Source organism: Ascaphus truei, chromosome 1 (assembly GCF_040206685.1).
Source record: "Ascaphus truei isolate aAscTru1 chromosome 1, aAscTru1.hap1, whole genome shotgun sequence".
NCBI lineage: Eukaryota > Metazoa > Chordata > Amphibia > Anura > Ascaphidae > Ascaphus > Ascaphus truei.
This window is the reverse complement of record NC_134483.1, coordinates 90,027,461-90,040,817: the sequence shown is the minus strand read 5'-3', so window position 1 is coordinate 90,040,817 and position 13,357 is coordinate 90,027,461. Positions and strand designations below refer to the sequence as shown.

The 13,357-nt window shown below is 45.8% G+C and overlaps 1 protein-coding gene across 2 annotated transcripts in view; it reads right to left on the bottom strand.

The window, feature by feature from the left end:
* Positions 1-13,357, bottom strand: part of ANKRD31 (ankyrin repeat domain 31) — a 150,691-nt gene that overhangs the window by 68,592 nt on the left and 68,742 nt on the right. For both annotated transcript variants that reach the window (XM_075591519.1, XM_075591508.1), the window contains exon 19: positions 5,849-8,179. In XM_075591519.1, the coding sequence (XP_075447634.1) occupies positions 5,849-8,179 (2,331 nt within the window). The remainder of the gene's footprint in view (positions 1-5,848; positions 8,180-13,357) is intronic.

Genomic DNA, 13,357 nt, shown 5'->3' with positions numbered 1-13,357 from the left:
AATATTATCCCAACACCCCCAATACATATATAAAAATTACCCCAATACCCCCAATACATATAAAAAAATTACCCCAACACCCCCAATACATATATATTTACCTTGGGGATGATCTCCTTGGGATGATGGTCAGGCCGGTGGCTTGCGGGAGGGGGGGGTCCAGTGATGCAGGGGGCCAAAGCTGCTTTGGTGGCTGAACGGCCCGGTCCCTGCACGGGGGTGGTCAGTGCTGCGGGAGCCTGTGCCACGTCTGGGGGAGGTCCGTGCGCTGCGGGGGGAGGGCCGGTGTGCTGCGGGGGGGGGGGGTGCTGTGGGGGGGGGCGGTGTGCTGCGGGGTGGGGAGGGGGGCGGTGTGTTGCTTATGGTGCACCGATGCTGCCGGGGGGGGGGGGGGGGGTAGCAGTGCTGCTGGGAGACATCTGTCTCCCGGTGCTGCTCCTCCAGCGCGCGCGCCGGGCCTCCCTCTCGCTTACTTCCGGCGCTGCCAACAGGGAGGCCCGGTGCCGGGTTCAGAGGTTTTTTTTTTAAATTAACTATCAGCCCTTGTTTCCCGCTGCTGGCGGCCCTGATCACGGCGCCCCTCTAGCCAAGCCATGGCGCACCATTTGAAAAATATTCTTGCGGATTTAAAGGAATTATACACTGCTGCTCTGGAAATCAGACATAGACTACTGAAAGTGAAAGATCAGCTCATCTGGAACGCAAACAAATCTGTCTAGTAGGCCACGGCCTGAGACAGATGTGGGTATGATCTCATACCCTCATGGGCAATTAAAATGAATGTTCTGCCACGGCTGTTGTACTTGTTTCACACCTTGCCGATTCGTGTTCAACCTCAGGATCTGGCTGACTTAAAAAAAGAAGGCTCATTAAGTTCGTATGGAATAATAAGAAACCCCGAATTAAAAGAGATATATTATATCGCCCAAATGAGCAAGGTGGCCTAACTATGTTGAATATTTTAAATTACTATAAGGCAGCCTAACTGGGACAGGTGATGCAGTGGCATATCCCTCCATCGTCCAAAAGATGGGTGGAGTTGGAGGCTGGTCTGACCTCACCGATACCGTATGGCAGCTATAATCTGGCTAGATAAAAAAGACCGGCAAAGATAGTCTCAGATAACCAGATCTTAAAACACTCTTGTGATATATGGGACTCAGCCAGGTTCAAGCTGAGGCACACACAAAAAGGCTCCCTGATGATCCCGCTTGCAAACAACCATAAGTTCCCTCCAGGGTACCATGAAACCTATTTAGATGTCTTCAGAGGTAAAGGTATTTCAAAGGTCGTAGATTTATTTTCACAGTCCAAATTACAAACGTTCCAAGCACTAGAAAGACAGTTCGAGCTGCCAAGCACAGATTTTTATTGTTATTTGTGTAGCCCTTTTTGTGGACCGCCCGACCCACCCAATATCACATTGGCCCCTCGTGGTCTAACCGGTCCCTTTCCCTGCAACACACCTGCTCTAAGGGACTACTGGTACTGCATAACCTGTGTGGCTCCAGGAGATCTGAGCCTCCGCTAGCTGGGAGCCTGGGGAAACCCTTACCCTTACTTGGTGCAGCGCCTCCACTTACCCAGGATCCCCCGTGAGGAAAGATAGCCCTGAGTAAGATATACCATAACACTTATAGATAAACAATACTAACTCTTTACTTAACACACATATAACACATTACATAACATAACCATAACCAGATGCTCTACCCGCATCACATCAACCCAATGTCTGGTGTACCCCACCCAGTGTCCTGTGATCACCCCACACCCAATGTCTCGTAACTCCTACGGAGGTCGTGGGTGACTGCGCAGTCACTATTTAAGCTAGGGCCCAGTTGGTGCACTTAGAATATGGAAGATACCTTCCGAGCACTCCGATGCTCGGGACCGCAACACACTTTCTTCTAAAAGGGTCAGACGTCCGTCTGATCCTATTCCAGGTACTCTGCCGGTGGACCCCAGCGAGGGTCCCACCGCTCAACGGGAACTGCAACCGGACCACGGCAACACCAACCGCGTGGGAACAGCAACCGCCGCTATCCCTATCACTAACCACTGCTAGAGCGACAGCAACCCTAACCTAGGGCCTGTCCCTGAAGAACCGCAACCTGGGATGGCTTGGGGAAAACTCCTAGGGCCTGTGGACAATAACCGCCCCCCTTCCCCTAGCTACCCAGTCTAAACTGTATCTGCTAATCCTAGCAGCCTAACCCACCTGCAGCCAACATTCAGCTTACACTGTCAGCCTGCAGGGATTCACACCGTGCACACACACTGCACGCACTGCGCACAGCACATGCAGCGACACACACCCAGACAGCTGCAATCACACACAGCCACCCGGATCCCGCAGCAATCCCACTGCTAGCACACCGTGCCTCTTTGACAGTGCCCACAGCACTCTCCGCTGTGGCACTACCAAACCAGCACTTCCCACACTCAAGGGTCACCTCCCTAGCTAAGGCGTCCCTCCTCAGTCTAAGGCGTCCCTCTTCAGTTACCCCCTACCCTTACCCGGGAATTGGGGCCTGCCTGGGGATCTAGGGAGAACCCTTACCTGATGCAGGAGCCACGAGCTCCCTGCACCCTTCCTACTCCTTCCTCTGCTCCTTCCTGACTGCTGTTGCAAAGCCCGGGAAATGTATCTATATTCCCGGGCTGAGCTTCCTGCATCCCTATTGGCTACACTCAGGCACCTGATGCCTGTCTCCCTAAGCCTCCTGGGAATTGTAGTTCCCAGGGGCTGCCTAATGCATTGGGGCCGCGTGCGCGCTTCCCTCGCGCATGCGCGAACCCCTAATGGCCGCCTCAACCTTCCTATCCTCTTCCCTACTCTCGCGCGACCTCTCCCTTGCCCTGGAGTCCTATCGCGCGCTGGCCGCCTCCTGCGCATGCGCGAACCTACGCGCAATGGCGGCGCACTCTCTCCTAGCCGCCGAGCCGGTGGCAACGCGATCGCGGCCTTAGCGACGGCCCGATCGCGTCCCCGGCAACCAGCCTGCACCGCTCCCTGCACTGGCCCCCACCCTCGCGAAGTGCCGGCGGGTCCGTCAAAGCCTCCGGCGGCACCCGCTACCGCACGGCAAACGCGGAGGGGGGCCAGAAAGAGAAAATTTACATCAGGGCTACATTTGCAAGCCTGACATTTTATTGAGGAGAAGTTTGATCGGGATAACATCCCAGGTCTCACATATTTTGAGAAAATGTGCAGACAAGCCTCCGACAAGGTTAAAATTACATCGTCTCTATACTATCATATTAATACACTAGGCTCACAAGAGGATAGATACATGCTGGCCTGGGAGAGAGAATTAGGAGAGGAACTTGACTGGGAGGACTGGCGGAACATCTGGCAGGCGGTGGCCAAAAGTTCCACCTGCATTTTAATAAAAGAAAATTTCTATAAACTCCTGTAGAGATGGTACAAAACACAAACTAAATTAAACTTAATAGAACCAAATATCTCTCCACTATGTTGGAGAGGTTGCAAACAGAGAGGGTCCCTGTCCCACATCTGGCTGGACTGCCCCAAAATTCAGCCCTTTTGGGGGAATATATTTAGGCTTATTTTGGACACTACTGGGGTCGAGATACCAAGAGACCCATGTATTTTATTGTTAAGCAAACCACTAGACGTGTGAACGAAATTGACTCAAAATTAAAAGGACATATTCTTAGTGTTGCCAGATGCTGGAGGCAGACCAATCCGGCAACATACAGAAAAGTCAGGGAACAAATATTCAATGTTATACTACTAATAATAGCATGTTCTTGTATAGCGCTGTTAGTTGTACGCAGCACTTTACAGAGACATTTTGCAGGCACAGGTCCCTGCCCCGTGGAGCTTACAATCTATGTCGTTACTCACTGAGCCACTCCCTCTACTATGATGATGGAGAATTTAACAAGCTATCTCGAGGACACCATGATTAAATTCTGGAGAATTTGGGATCCCTTTCTATCATACTGTATGTAGGAGCTGAGGGGTGCGGTAGATCATTGGATTCCTTTCTCAAATGAAACGTTAGAAGTGATAAGAACAAGATAAATAACTATATTGATATGTTGTACTGAAGCTGTAATGATTGCAAAATGTGGTGACACCCCCCTCCCCCGTTTATATGTTTGTGTGTCTTTTTCTTTCTGTTTTCTGTTTCTTGTCATTAAAGTGCATCCCTCCATTATAATTTTGTAGCTCCAAATGTACAATACTAGTCTGTGTTAAGAGTTACTTACACTAAATGGATATTTACTGTATGAGAAAATACAAATAGATTTTTTTTTTAAAACACACCAATAAACATACTCTACGCTATAATAAATAATAAAGAGATACTGTATAGATATCACTAATGTTTCCAGCGAGAAAAGGAGAAGAATAATGAAGCCTAAGGGCTGGGTCCCGCTGCGTCTGGCAGCGCGCGTGACCACGTGAGCGATACTCACCATTTCCTTGTAGCCTCCCGAGCCGGTCCCAGTCCCTCCTCACTGCACAGCTGACTACTTGCTGTGACGCGTCAGCCAGCAGGGGATACACGAGGATCGTGTTCCCGTGCGGCGACGCATCACATGGTGCGCAAGGGAGCCAATCACAGACTGGCTCCCATCAACCAATGGCAAGACAGCTAGTGATAGCTAATGGGAGGACATCATTTTAAAACCAGGAAGAGGGAAAACTTCAAACTTGCAAACAGCAGTTACAACACACACACACACACACACACACACACACACACACACACCCCTCCCTCCCCCCCCCCCCTGGGCTGCTGCAGTGCTGTGAGCTCTATTGTTGTTCTTGTTTGGGTCCTGACCCCTGTCATGGCCGCGCCCCCCCCCCTGACCCATTAGGCCACGCCCCCCTCGCTCGCAAAAATGTTCCCTACGGACCGCAAATAGCTTCAAATGCCTCTCCACGCGCCGCCTGTCTGCAGTGCAGGCGCGTGGTCTGAGGCAGCGGGGCCTTAGCCTAAGACTTTGTGAAATAGTTCTGTGTTAACAAGACTCTGTTTTGCCTGTACACAGGCTAGTTAATGCAGTGCAAAATGCATTATTACAAAAAAACATCCTGACACTTTGACAACAGTCTAAGGAATTCAATTCCAGGAATTATTTTTGATAATGATTAGTTTAGTGAATATGAAGTTAATATAGGGAAAATAAGGCTCATTTCTGTTTTGGTTAATGCAGTGTTATTTTTTTATTTTTTTATATATTTAACGCTGCTTAGTGAGAGAAGGCCCTGATTTAAAAAAAAAAAAATATATATATATATATATTTTTTTTTCTAATCTAAGTTACCTGGACCTTTAAACCTTTAAAGTAGTAGTCTAATGTAGTCAGTCCAAGAAATGTTATAAAAATTGACTTTAATTTCACTATTTCATGCTGATCAAATACATTTCAATGTTATGCCCACCAATTATCTTTTGTTAAGAAATAAAAAAACATTTTGTAATATACTCCTAAAACGAACTAATAAATGTGATTTTCTAAACAGTAAGTTATAACTGAGCCTTTATCATGGTCACATTGGAACTATTGTGACATTGTCTCTAAAATATTCTCTAACTAAATCAGCATGTATCATAACATTTGTTTTTATTTCTTTTTACAGCCCAGCTTATATTTTCATGGAAAGTGCTACAAAAAAAAAAGGAGAAAATATGATTCTGGGTGTTTCACACACTGTAATTCAGTAAATGGGCCTGCTCATTTAAAAGGACGACTATAGCTGTGCAATAAATCACCACATTTAACAATTCCCTTTCCACCATACCACATTATGCTAGGCAATGCTTAAAGAATACACCATACGACTGCAAAGAAAAGGCAGAAATACCTGGTTGCAAGGCAATTTGTGGATGTGCGCGTTGACGATAAACACTTTTGGAGAAACTGTCTGCGGTATCTCTGCTTCCCTTTTGTGAATTCTGTTCCCTCTGAAACTCTGCTTGAATTAGATGCTTGTTGTTATTAATAATTACTTCATTTTTTTCTACATTTCTTTTACTACTTCCATTTGCAATTATACAGCTGTTTGCTTGGGGGGAAAAGTCCTTTTCTGCACTGGACAGACTCCCATGTTTTGAATCACACTCTCTACTGATGTCAAAGGAATGTGGTAATGTGCCCTCTTCATTAACATATGTTGGTTGATTGCCAGCTCCTGGCTCTTTAGGAATCACAGTTGACGTGTTTGGTTCTGGACTTAAAGCAATATATTCAGAAATAACTGTACAGTCTAAATCGACAGCTGTTACTGATAACTGAGAATATGAGTCCAGCTGAGATTCTTCTGAGTTAATGTGATCTCCACAAATACGTTTGTTCACAGGATGCTTTTCACTTCCTGAACATTTATCACAGCCACCCACTTCTGAACATGAACACTGCTGAAAAGATACACTTTCATTGGCACACTCACTCACATTTTGAATTAAAAAACGAACATCCTGAGCGTCTTCAAGGACTTCAAATCTTTCATTGAGATCTTCTTCATCTTTTCCAAATTTCCTTTGGTTACTGTCACTGCTATACCTATTGCAACTGGGATCGCTAGTATGTACTGACTCAGAGATGTTTTCACATAAATAAATAATTGGAGTTACGGAAGAGACTATAGGTAATATGTTTTTCGGCAACATTGCAGATTTTCCTGCATAGCTGTCATAAGATTCAGATACAACCTCTTGAGGAGGCTGAACTGGAGTGTCTGGTGGATTTACAGATCTCTGGTGAGACAGAAAAGATAGTAGGTTGCTAGGTGGCAGAAACTGAGCAACCACAGGCTTTTGAAGAGGAGAAGCAATAGTCTCAAGGACAAAAGAAGACTCTTGAAGAGTATGAGCTATAGACTGAGAACATGGAGGAGAGGGAGACGTTCGAGGAAGATGTGCCACAGATGCTTCAGATGAAGAAGCAATAGTATGTTCCACAGGACAAGCTACAGATTCTAAATAAGGATGAAATAATGGGTTCCTGAGTGAGGGAGATGCAATCCCTTCTTGATGAGATTTGTATGTTTGACAAGAATGATGAGTATTAGTCACAGACAAAATCTGAGAAGAAACTTCAGATGGTAAGTGAAGAGAGGCTACAAAAGCTGCTTGGAAAGGAGATGTAACATGAGACTCTTTGTGAAACGGCTTGTTTTGTGCTACATGAGGTGATGTATACCCTTTATGTAGAGGATATGCAGCCTTCATGAGTGGAGAAACTGTGCCATCATTTTGTGTTGCATTTACACCACTGCTATGCATAGTCCGCAAAGACTCGGAGAAAGACATTGGTATGGATTCTTTGTGCAATATAGTTACCATCTTTTTACAGGGAGCTGTTAAAGTGGTATTTTGTGAAAACACCTTGTGTGTCTCAGCCGCACACACCTTCTGAGAACTTGCTGCAGTATCATTGTGAGCTATGGTTGCAGCATCTTTGATGGAGCTCGGAGTCTCTTTGTGGGCAATGGTTAAAAAATCATTTTGCGAAGTGCTTAAAAACTCATTGTTAGGACTGATTAAGGTCTCTTTCTGGGGTCTGTCTAAAAATTCTGATTGGAGAGTATTTGATGTTCCTTTGTGGTTACTATGGATAGCCACTTTTTTGGGAACAATTGAAGTCTTTTTTTTAGGACTAGCGGAAGACTCCTTCTGGGGATTATCTGAAGACTCCTTATGGGGATTAGATGAAGACTCTTTATGGGAATTAGTTGAAGATTCCTGGGGATTATCTGAAGACTCCTTATGGGGATTATCTGAAGACTCCTTATGAGGATTAGCTGAAGACTCTTTATGGGGATTAATTGAAGACTCCATAAGGGTGTTGGCCAAGGACATTTCATGAAGCAAATCTGTAGATAACGTTTGTTGTTGCAGAGAGGTTACATGCTCTTTGTCTTTAGTAGATGCAAACGCTTCTTGTGGACTGGTTGCTGATTTTTTGTGGGAAGTGATTTCAGTTTTTTTGCGTAGGGTGGGTTCGGTCCCTTTGGGCAGAGTAACTTTAGAGCCTTTGTGCCTGGTGGTTGCAGTTTCTTTATGCCTTCTTTTATGCACAGGGGGTTCGCTTATTTTATACATAGTCTGTTCAGTCTCTTGTTGCTTGGTGGTCCCAGTATCTTTGTGTACAGTGGTTGCAGTCCCTGTATACAAAGTACTCGTAGAAGTTTTAGCTGCAATATACATATAAATATATATTTAGAAACTGTAAAAAAAACAACAACTCTGTCTTAAACAAAAACATTAAAAAAAGCTATTAGATACAAATAATGTGATATAATTATGCTGAAGTTTTTAAACAGTACTAATAGTAAACAACATAAAGGGCAACATTAGATATATAACTTGGAGATAAAAGTACTTATAATGTACATGTCTAAGAATGAGGTAAAGTCACTAAGGTCCTATGCAGGGCATCGCATCCCGATCTGGTATTAACTGCCATTAAATTCAATAGCGAATAACGCTGAAATCAAGGTGTGATACCCTGCATTGGACCTTAGTAAATTCCGGTGTATGTGTGTTGCTTTATAAGTCATGGAATTTGCAAACATAATTAATCCTTGCTCAACAGAATTTACAATCAATATTTTGATTACTGAGGTCAAAAATCCAAGGAGCTTGGTATTTTTTTTCCATGTATATATCAGTACACAGTCCATACAGTAGGCTACAATACTCTGTACCATTTCTTTGCCCAATTTACAAAGAAATATGGAGACCATTAAAGACCTCTCATCTCTGAAGCAATTCCCACAGTAGAGATCATCACCAGCTGAAATGCAAACTAGGATCAGTTGGGCCACAAGTGAATTTAGCTATCTCTTTATGCTGGAATATGCAAAGCATCTGTATGATCAACCATACAGAACTAATCACACAATGGCACATATTGACCAGGTCATCAGTAGAGATGTATGAAATGTTCTCCAAGTTAATGGACCAGACACACTCCCATAAAGAATTATGGGGGAAAGCAAAGAGAGAAAGAGAGGGGTGGAAGGAGAGAGATAGAGAACAGGGAGTAGGAGAGAGAGGAGAAAGAAGGAGACAGTTGGAAAGAGAGAGAGAAATTCTGGGCTCATCTAAACAATAACAACCCACAGTCTTACTTCTACGGAGTAAAGAGACTGCTGTTCACTGCTGTTGTTTTCTTCAGAGAATCTTCTGAAAGCTGTTGTATATGTACCAGCACAATGTAAACCTCTCATTCCTGTCCCTGCTTGCTTGTTTATTATTCTTTCCTGTAGACAAGCCTCTTCATGCCTTGCTGCTGCTTCTATGTACCAAACCCTCACTTCGCTTGCCTCTCTCCAGCCTTGACATCTGCCTGTTTACTGACCATCACTATCTACTTACTGCCAGCCCTGACCTTTGCCTGTTTTCTGACCATAGCTACCTGCCTACTAGCCTGTCCTAGCCACTGAAGTCCAGCTCTGCAGTCGCTCCCTATGACAGAATAAACAGGCCCTTCATGGAGTCCGCTGGAACAGGATCTGCTCTGGCTCAGCAAGTGACCGCCATGTTATTACAGGCCTACAGGACCAACTGGGGCATGTACTTACTCGGCTTGGCAATGCAGAAACTCAGCTGCAGGAGCTACGTGCTAATCCTTCTACTCCCTCGATCTTGCGAGACCAAGTTGGGCACATACATAGTTGGATTGTTAATGCAGAGACTCAGTTACAGGACCTAAGTGCTTACCAGCCAATCTTACCCGCCCAGTCAGGGTGCCGTCTACCTCTTCCAGAGAAATTCGGGGCTGACCGGCACCAGTTTCTGATTCCTAAATCAGTGCAGACTCTTTCCAGATGCAGCACGCTGTCTATACTACTGACGCTGCTAAAATAGGACTGATTGTTTCCTTATTAAAAAATGAGGCCCTCACATGGGTATTCCCTGTTCTTGAGCAAAATGTACTTCTCTGTTAAGGAACCTGCAAGACTTCCTGGACACTATGAGCCTTGTGTTTGATGACCCTAATCACTGTGCGATACAACAGAGACAATTCTGATTAACCTCCTCCATGGTAGGCGTACAGCTGCTGAGTGTGCTGCGGAATTCCGTAGATGGGCAGCTGACACAACCTGGCATGAATCAGCACAAAGGTTTTTGCAGAGGTCTGTCCGTTCAGATAAAGGATGAACATGTTCGGATTGTTGTTCCTACTTAGTTCTCCTCTGTATCCATATAGACAAGGATTTTGGAGAGGAGACTAGAGAGACAAGTTTTCACTTCAGGCAGCCCTGGTTTAAAAAGTTCTACTGCTTCCTCAACTTCAAGGATGTTAAGAATGACTGTTTCCCCAGTTCCAGAAGCTAAACCAATGCAGGTGAATACTGTTCGAGGACCAATCAGCTCTGAGGAAAGAAGCAAATCTGCTCTGGACTTTGGCTTGCCTAACCCCTCAAATACCTTGCCTGCTCTATTGTGTATGACCTCGGATCTGTACTGGACTTTGCTTTGCCTAACCCTTCCTGTTACAGTACCTTGCTTGATAACCTGTGAATGACAACAAACAACAGAGAAGCCCAATGCTACATCCAATATGACAAAAATACATAGTAAAATACTTATATATTCTCTTGAAAAAGGGTCATTTAGTTTAACCCTTTGGCCAAAGCATTGTAAGCTTGCGAGCCACGACAAGGCAGACCCTGTTCGCCAGTCCTAACACTACCAGATAAAATACTAATATCTCTATTAGGATTACAATTCTCATTTACCTCTATTAGGAGGGAGAAAGACCACCATTGGATCTATATCAAGTACAGTAGAATGAAAAGACCTACTCACTTGGGAAGTGGGGAGGGACGGGTTCAAAACCTTTGGAAGGAGGAGCCACTAACCTCCAACAACTGCGTCTGGATTGCAGAGTCGTAGTCATGTAGCTGGGTCAGGGTAGGAGAGGTCAGGATAGTCGTAATACTCGCTGTGGTCTAGGATGGGAGAAGTCGGATGGTCGTTGTGCGTAGCCTGGGTCCAGGAGTAGAGAGGTCAGAATGGTTGTAGTGCGTAGTCGAGGTCCAGGGGTCAGAGAAGATAGAGGTCCGGGTTCAAGCTGAGGTCAAAGGTACAAGAGATCAAGCATAATGCACAGAGCAACGACAGGCCAGCAGGATGCTTGAGGCAAGCACTAGTACATAAACACAGGTTTATGCTCAGCCAATTTGCCTAGGGGCTGGCTGAGCATATAAAGCACAGAGAGCCAATGGAAAGGCTGCAGGGAGTGAGTCATCACAGGTAGACTGTGTACTGATAGGCAGGGGCAGAGTGTATCGCAGCTGTGGAGTAATGAAGGGTATTAGCATTAACCCCTCAAGTGTTTCTGGTCATGTGACGCCGATGTGTAGTGGAGACAGGAGCATCCTCCATTGCGTCACGGGAGGCGGTGCGGGGTCAGGGCCTAGGTCCGTTGCCGGCTGGAGTACTGTGGTGCTCGCATACAGTGCACACGCGAGGGGCATCACCCAATGCGTAACGGGAAGCGTCAGGGGGGCGGGACCGAGGTCCAATCCTCACAGCGGTACAGTTTACATCCATATTCTGGAAATGTTTCTGTGCCTAATAATTGATAGGAATCAACCTGAATCTGTCCTCAACCTACCACCCCCAGTGTAACGGCCAAACAGAGGGGACAAATCACACCGTAGAGCAGTAACTGCGCTTCTTTGACTGTTATCTTCAGTATGACTGGACCGAGTACTTATTGAGTGCGGAATTCACATATAACAATGCCCAGCACAGCTCAACCATACAGAGCCTTTTTTTTTTTTTAAACTACGGTTTTCATCCCTCCAGAATGTTGTCCTTGTGGAAGGTGCGGGGGTCCCTAAAAAATACTCTTCAGGAGGGTCAGGAATGCTATACTCCTGTCTTTAATATTGGTGACAGAGTCTAGCTCTCCACAAAGAATCTATATGTAAAGGTTCTCAGTATGAAGCTTGAACAAAAGTATATCGGCCTCTGTCCTTCCGGTTACAACTCCTTGACTCCATCAAACTTCACAAAAATTTCATACCTCCCTGCTGAAGCTGTTCCAAGAGAATCCTTTGCATCCTTCCTCTTTATCCCGTTCTGGTTGATGACAAGGAAGACATTCTTAGTGGAGAAGATTTTGGATTCAAGAGTTCATAGAGAAGGCTAGTCAGGGGTTTCCACAGGAGACACCCCACCAGGCCAGAAAGAAGAAGGGGGAGGAATGTCAGGGGTGTCCCTGGCAGGGCTGGTCTTGAACCCCTGGTATCTCTCACTCCCAGCCTGGAGTTCTGTCTGTCTGCCACCACGAATGCCTTGCTGCTGCTGTGTACCCTTTTGGACCTCACTTTGTTTGCCTCTCTCCAGCCTTGACCTCTGCCTGTTTCCTGGCCATCGCTACCAGTCATTGGACTCCAGCCCTCGCTCCCAGAACAAAACCACACACATATCAGTAGCCTGTGAAAATACCAAATTTACTCAATTACCCTCAGAATTAAGGAATAATATGTGGTGATCCAGAAAAATGAAATTCAGCTCTTAATGAAGCCGGAAACCTACCACTCATTACTGAAAGAGGGCACCTTTGCATCATACCTGTTGATGGTAAAGGACACAAACCAAAGACATACTCTGTGCCACCATAGACAGCACAAACAGCCTAGAATTAGAGACAATGTTATCAAAGTAGGTCCCTAGAGGGGGACCAGAAAAGGTCCTATGTAGTGCACTTTCTGTGGATGAACATAGAGGACAGATAATCCTAAAGATACAAATATCTCCACAAGGGTGGTCAGAAAAACCAAAGCTAACAGCAACTCTGACACTCGAAATGTCCACTCTGGACTTAAATGAAAAATAATACAATTTTAATAACATCATAATAAACTACAATAAACTATATACAGTGAACAATAAAATCCTCCATAGGGTGAACCATTTTGACCGGCTGGGAACCCGGTTACCCAGATGGCTAGGTAAAACCAATTTGTGGGTAGCATACACTTACCTGCAGGGTGACGAAGACCGCTGCGGAGGGTGAGGAGGACCACGGCGACATCGTAGGAGCAGCAGCAGACGTTCTGGTGGCGCTGACAGCAGCAGCTGAAGTCCGTGTTCAGCTGGCGAGAGCAGCAGGAATAAAGTACACAGCTGATGCCGGTGGGAGCTGGGGAACCATGTGACCGGAGCAGGAGCGTCCCTATTGGACAGCCGGCTCCTCCCCAGCTCCCACCGGCATCAGCTGTGTGCTGTATTCCTGCTGCTCTTGCCGGCTGAACACGGACTTCTGCAGCTGCCACCACCACCAGGACGTTTGCTGCATCTCCTAGATGTCTCCGCAGTCTTCCTCACCGGTTTTCCTGACCTTCTGTAAG